The sequence below is a fragment of the Schistocerca piceifrons genome, chromosome X, assembly GCF_021461385.2.
Source record: "Schistocerca piceifrons isolate TAMUIC-IGC-003096 chromosome X, iqSchPice1.1, whole genome shotgun sequence".
Taxonomy (NCBI): Eukaryota; Metazoa; Arthropoda; class Insecta; order Orthoptera; family Acrididae; genus Schistocerca; species Schistocerca piceifrons.
Genome location: NC_060149.1, coordinates 923127089 through 923133830, shown reverse-complemented (window position 1 = coordinate 923133830; position 6742 = coordinate 923127089). Strand labels below are relative to the sequence as shown.

The window sequence follows — 6742 nt, the reverse complement described above, 5'->3', positions numbered from 1 at the left end:
ACTGTTGATGATATGAAACAATATAAAAAAAAGTAACAAATTAGAAACAAAACCCAAACTTTTATACATGCAGTGTGTATTATTGTCAATCTAACCCGAGAGGAAAGAGTTATACACTCAGCAGGAAATGATGGTATGTTTAGAACAATCACGAAATGTTTCCAAAAATTATTTGTACCACTATACACATGTGCGTACTCACTCCAATCCAATATTTTTTTCCACTTCAGAAGTGATGAAAACATCTAAAATCATACATATTCACAAAGCAGGAGGTAATCAGAATGAGATTTTCACTTTGCAGTGGAGCGTGCGGTGATATGAAAGTTCCTGACAGATTAAAACTGTGTGCCGGACCGAGACTCCAACTCGGGACCTTTGCCTTTCGCGGACAAGTGCTCTACCAACTGAGCTACCCAAGCATGACTCACAACCTGTCCTCACAGCTTCAATTCTGCCAGTACCTCACGAACTTTGGAAGGTAGGAGACGAGGTACTGGCAGAATTGAAGCTGTGAGGACGGGCCATGAGTCCTGGTTTCCTTCCCTAATCCAATGGGACTGATGCCCTCACTGTTTGGTTCTCTCCCCAGACCAACGAACCAGGATATAAAACTCGAGGTCAAAATCATTGCACATGACAAGTTATCAAAATGTATTAGCAAAAATAATATACTCACTAACAGCATGGTTCAAGAAGCCTTAAATCAAAGAGAGGCTACTATACAGTCTGAAACTCAAAGCAAATACTAAGTATATTCCTAGATTTTTTAAAAAAAGAAGCTTGTTTGATCACCCCATTCTCTTTGAGAAATTTTAAAACAACTTCATATAGTTTTATCAATTGAAGGGGTTCAGTCATTTCTAAGCAACTGAAAGACAAAGAATTAACCTTTTACTGTCAAGCAGCAAAACTAAATCTTTGACTGTTTATAAAATAGACACCAGTCACCTGTGGCATTCCACAAGGGTCTATACCAAACACCTTTAACTTTGTGGTGCACAATACAGTACTATTTGTCAATGAGACGACAGTTATTTTAATAAAATGAAAAATTAAACTGTTAAGAAATAATCAACACTCCCCACAATCAGTCTTTCTTTTTCATAGTCTCCTTCGGCTTAGGGTTCTTTGCGACTTTTCTGTAGTCCTGTTTCCTAAACCTCCCAAATCCTTTTTGTTCATCCCTGTTCCTTCCCTTTCAACCCTTCTGCCGAGAGGTGGAGCCCCTGGCTCTGAAAGCATGCACACATCCTAAACTTTCATAGTGAGTAGATTTTTTATCTATCCAGTTACATTATATTTTTAAAAATTGATTATTTTTGTTGATATGTTAGCTGATGTAGTATCACTGTTCATTACGAAACACATATTTAGCACTGGTAACGCCAAAAACTGTTCCAGCATCCACAGTCGCTGTACGAAATGCCAAGATAACTCATGTTATTCTTACAAACACTGACAGATGTAGAAATTGAGTGTTTCCCGTGGAGATAAAGATATGCAATAAAATACCAATACAAAATCTATGACAGATGTAAAAACTTAACAGATACAAGTGTGGATATAACCAAAGCACCACTCCTATTCGACAAGTGAAAAGGACGATAAGCAATATTTTGTTTTAATTCATGAATTAGAGTAAGCAATTGATGAGTACTGTGTAGGAGTACATGTACATGTCTTACTTCGTAATCAGTAACTTAGGACGTTCAGTAGTAAAAAAATACAATACTATCACGGGTATCACATGTATGATACAGAGTATGCCTATTGTGGTTTTTTTGTTGTAGCTGGTCCATAGGTGTGTGGGGAATGATAGGTGACTGGGGAGACAAGGTGTGGGGAGGATAATTTCAGTCTGCAGGGGCCTCAGCTAGACCCTACGGATATTTGGAGAGGGACTGCCTGTCACAGCAGATATAATGATCATGGATGGCTAGGTTGTATTGAAGGGACTTCTCAGTGTGCAGTGAGTGTCAGCTATCAAAATGAGAGCTATTGTTGCTGGTTGGTTGGTTTGATGTTAATGGAAGTACTAAATGAGCCATCTGTGAGGTGGAGGTCAAGACTGAGGAAGGTAGCTTCTTGGGCTGAGGACCAGATGACACTAATAGGGAATGAAAGATTGTGGATAGGGGCAAGATTTTGTTGCTTAGACAATCACTGCAGACACTACAACAGTCAGTAAGCTCTCAGGAATTGTATTCACTAAACTGTTAGATGATAATGTAAATTCAATGAAACACACAGTATAATATATAATCACCTTCCTCCATCATGTATTTTAACTTTGATTAGTTATGGCATCTAGCAAGTGTGCTAAAGTACCTTTATATGAATGTTTATTCATTCTGTGAATATTGAAGTATTTAGTACTGAATTGCCAACTGTGGTTCAGCATATCAAATTACTCATTCACAAAGCAACTTAAAAAAATTTGACATATCCAAAACATTGTACTAACTTGTTTCGTTGTATTAAGTCCACAACTGAATTTTTCTAATAAAGGCATGAATGTGCACACAACTTTGTTACATTATATCTGCAGATTAGTTCAGTGTTCTACTACTCACTGCTCATGGGATATAGTTTTAAGGAAATGATTTGAGTATGTCACTGAGGATACCAGGATGCATTCCCTGCAGCACTATGGAACCAAAATTTCTGTATGATTACTGCAAGATATAATAATAGTATAATGATTATGATAACATTTGACCATCTCCAAGCTGAATGGTTAGCATCACTGCCTTCAGTGCAGTAGGTCCTGGGATCGATTGGGATCGATACCCAGTGCCTCCTCGGATATTGTTCCGAGGTAATGTGGCTTGGTACTGGGTCCATTAACCCACTGTGAGGCTAAATGAGGAGCAGCTTGATAAAAGCAGCATCAACATCAGGATTCATCTGCTGGCAATAATGGCTGGAGGAATTGACAGAATGCTGATCACGTCTCACCATCATACATCGCTCCTTGTATTGCCTTGTAGGCCAGCCAGAGCAGGCCTGTGGGTGGTATGTTTATATTATGATAATACTTGCAGCAACAAAAGTATCCTATGACAAATGTCAGAATTAATCAGAATATGATGCATTTGTACAAAGAAAACAAAGTCTCAATCATATTTTTAAAGTTTACTTCAAATGTATGAAGGAACAAAATGTGTGTACATTAAGCAGAAAATACGAAACTTTCATAACATGAAGGTATGTAATAACAGTATTTCTTTTATTCACTTTCACTCCTACATCACAGACAAGAAAATGTTACCAGATGCTTAACCACCACACCAGCACCTATGGCATACCTTAACAGAGGGCTTTATAATTTTTGTTCTGACTGTGAAAAATTTAAATAAACAATGAGCACTGTGCAAATTATTACTACAGTTATTCCTCTGTTATGTGCCACAGGCGTTTCTCTACTTACAAATCAGTCTGCACTGTACTGGTAACATGATCAGCCACCATTTTTCCAATACCTACAAAAATTAAAATGCATATACACTCTTAATTTTAAGTCTGATATTTACAACTTTCTTCCATTAAAAATTTTTGACAGGTACAGTACTCCAACAGTGTCAACTGCAAAAAAAAAAAAAAAAAAAAAACACACAGAGAGAGAGAGAGAGAGAGAGAGAGAGAGAGAGAGAGCAGGGGGGGGGGGGGGGTTACAACTAAGTTTACTGCAAAGTGAACTCTGATCTGCAGTAGAAAGAAAAGAAAATTGTATTACACAATATCCTTAACAACAGGTAATTGGTAATAATTTAAAAGATAGTCAATAGAATTCAAACAACATTGAATACATATGGCAGGAGCACAGTTTCTTAAAAAAAATTGTAAATACATTTTGAATTAAAATGATTGAAATGCAACAACAAAATTACAAAGTTTTCTTTTTTTCATATTTATAAATTTTACTTCATCAGTGTAACATACCAAAGTACTGGTAATGCCCCTCCTACCTTAATTTACTAGGTACTGTCAACATACATGATAACAATTCAAAATACTCTGATGTAATTAAATTTCTGGTAATCTAATGCTCATGACTCATTGTGTAACACACATGTTGGGGGGAGAAGGAGTCAGTTTACATAACTGTCAAAAATAATTACCATTCATATTAAAACCACAGCAATTTTCATGTAAACATAAAAAACACTGCAGTCCACATTTGTATAAAATTGAGATTCCAATAAAATTTTAAGGCTAACATTAACAGTATACGAATAAAAAAATCTTCTGAATAAATGGTAATGTCAAACACGAGATAAGAAGGCAACTATCTTGTCTGTCTCAGACACACAGTTGCAAACTATTTGTAATTATGGTATTGTGATTTAAATAGTGTTTGCAACAAAGCAGAAAATCAAAGAGGAAAAATAAAATGAAAATTATAAAAAGGACGTTTTATAATATAAAATTCCACTGAGAATAAGGTTATTGGAGAATGATCTGAAGTTCAGAATGGATAGGAATTGGGACGGAAATGAAAATCCTGTACCTTAACTACTTTTCTACTTAAATCACAGGAGGATCATAATACCATAAAAGAGAAAACTGTAAGCTCAACAGTGGCACAGAAGGTTTTCTGAGCCACTATTGCCAATGAAACATTTCCAGTGATGTGTAGATAATGGTTAGTGTGTGACGGTGTCCTTGAAATCTTCATTGTGATGACAGCCTTATCACAAGGTCTAGGATAAGTTGGAAGGTGACAAAATGATTGAATGTTGGCAAAGCCAATGAATGTGAATAAGAAATGATAGTTATGATACCAGTTTGTCCTGTAGTGTTGCATAAAGCCTAAGTTCACTTCATATTTAACACATTTTTTGTTATAAATAACAAAAATTGCAAGGCACATACAGAAAAGCTGTATTCTATAACACACACATCTCTGATGACTCAGTTGGTGGGTTGTTATGTGCATATCTCACATACCAACTATGAAAAATGCCACAGAACAATTATTCAACAGTTATTCAAATTGGAATGTATGTCCAAAGTTCAATAAGACATATAAATTCTTGCTTCTAAGCTTGAAATATCACACTGCTATAGTACAAGTTTCTTGTGCATAAAATCGTTGGATGTAAGTATGTATGTAGCAGTTGCCGCATATCCACACATTTCATAATGATTGTAAAGGTCAAATTTAATATATCTTTTTAATGTGCAGGTCCCTGTCACGGGAAAGATGACAAAGCGTGTTTTAAAACATCTTTTTCTTTACTGCTGTGTAACGTTCCATATATACATCATATCCTTCTAGTTCCATAAAGTTTTTCATATCAAACAGATTTCCTTCTACAGCAATCATTGATATATTGGACTCGGTCAGAATTGCTTTAGGTATACTATTTAATTGTAGGCAGTTCTCCTGGAGTCTCAAAGTTTTAAGACGTGGGCACTTTGCGATGGATTCTGACACTTCTGAAATCTGATTTTGATTCAGATTAAGTTCAAGCACTTGTAGGTCTTGCACTTCGTCTGGTATTCGCATGATTCTGTTCTTGGATAAATCAAGCATAACCAACTGTTTCAATTTGCAAAATACCACTGGGAAGTCCCTAATCCGATTTTCACTGAGATAAACTTCTTTTAAATGAGAAAGCTGCGCTATAGACGCCGGTATACGAGTTAGTTTGTTTGTACTCAAAGACAAGCATTCAAGCTTCGAAAGGTCTCCAATTTCATCAGGTATAGACTTCAAAACATTCTGGTTAAAATTTAAACGCTTTAAAGCTTTAAAAGCGCTAATTTCGGGTGGTATACTTGTAAACACATTTCCAGCCAGATCTAGTACTCGAAGGTGAGGTTCTAACTGCTTAAATCCTGCTGGAAAATCACCCAATCCATCAGAAATCTTCAATACACCAGTCTTTTTTGCAGTTTCGTAATGCTGTTTCAACCCGGAATTTCCCATATTGACGTGCTACAGCAAATACTAACAAACTCGGAAAAACTAAACACACTGAGGCTATTTTTGACACTTTGTAGGTGTTTAAAATTCACGATTTACATCACATATCTGTCGCCTCGTTACGCCTCCCTACGTCAGTTGCGCCTAGAAATACGTGCCTACTGCCTGTTATTTCATAATATCGACATTTGGCATCGCAAATCTATCGATATGTTGCTGCTGGGCCTGGCTTCATTCATCTGTTTTTTTGTTTTTGCAAGAAGTTGCCACTTCGTGGCGCCACATTTGTTAGGATGCAAAATGGCGGTGGACGGAGTAGTTAATTGTTGTAATGTGTTGACGTTTGAATAAATATGCGAAAAGGGATGATCTTGGAATGTATCAACAACACCGAAACATCTTAAGAATTCGGGAAGAGCAGCTGCAATGTCCGCTACACCAAAATCAGAAAAAAATATGTCAGGTATGTGTCATGTATATATGTCCGTAAATTTGATGTCGTATACGTCTTTTTTTTTTATTTTTTGCAAATATACAGATCCACGAATTAGCTTTTTCAAATTCGCGTAATTATCTTCCGTGCGAGACGAGTATGTGTTCCCCGTAGCCCTTCTCAATGTCTGTGAGTACATTGCCAGAACGTCAAATTAGCTTTAGTGTTGCATTCACCGAAGTACGAGTGAAGTGGGGAAATGGACTTCGAAGAAAATGAGTTCTCACAATTCGACTTCATGACCTGCTGCTAGTTGTATAACTTCTGGTTTCTCTGAAGTCATTGTGAAAGTAAGAACCTATTCTGTCAGATCT

At 36.5% G+C, this 6742-nt stretch overlaps 2 protein-coding genes across 2 annotated transcripts in view; one reads left to right on the top strand and one right to left on the bottom strand.

The window, feature by feature from the left end:
- Positions 1-3620: 3620 nt before the first annotated feature.
- LOC124721552 (leucine-rich repeat-containing protein 57) lies at positions 3621-6129 on the bottom strand. Its single transcript, XM_047246584.1, has one exon. The coding sequence runs from the start codon at positions 5936-5938 to the stop codon at positions 5225-5227; it is 714 nt and encodes a 237-aa protein (XP_047102540.1). The 5' UTR covers positions 5939-6129; the 3' UTR covers positions 3621-5224.
- A 113-nt stretch (positions 6130-6242) lies between these two features.
- Positions 6243-6742, top strand: part of LOC124721732 (guanine nucleotide-releasing factor 2) — a 387271-nt gene continuing 386771 nt past the window's right edge. The window contains exon 1 of the mRNA XM_047246831.1: positions 6243-6398. Coding sequence (XP_047102787.1) covers positions 6362-6398 — 37 coding nt within the window. The 5' untranslated portion in view covers positions 6243-6361. The remainder of the gene's footprint in view (positions 6399-6742) is intronic.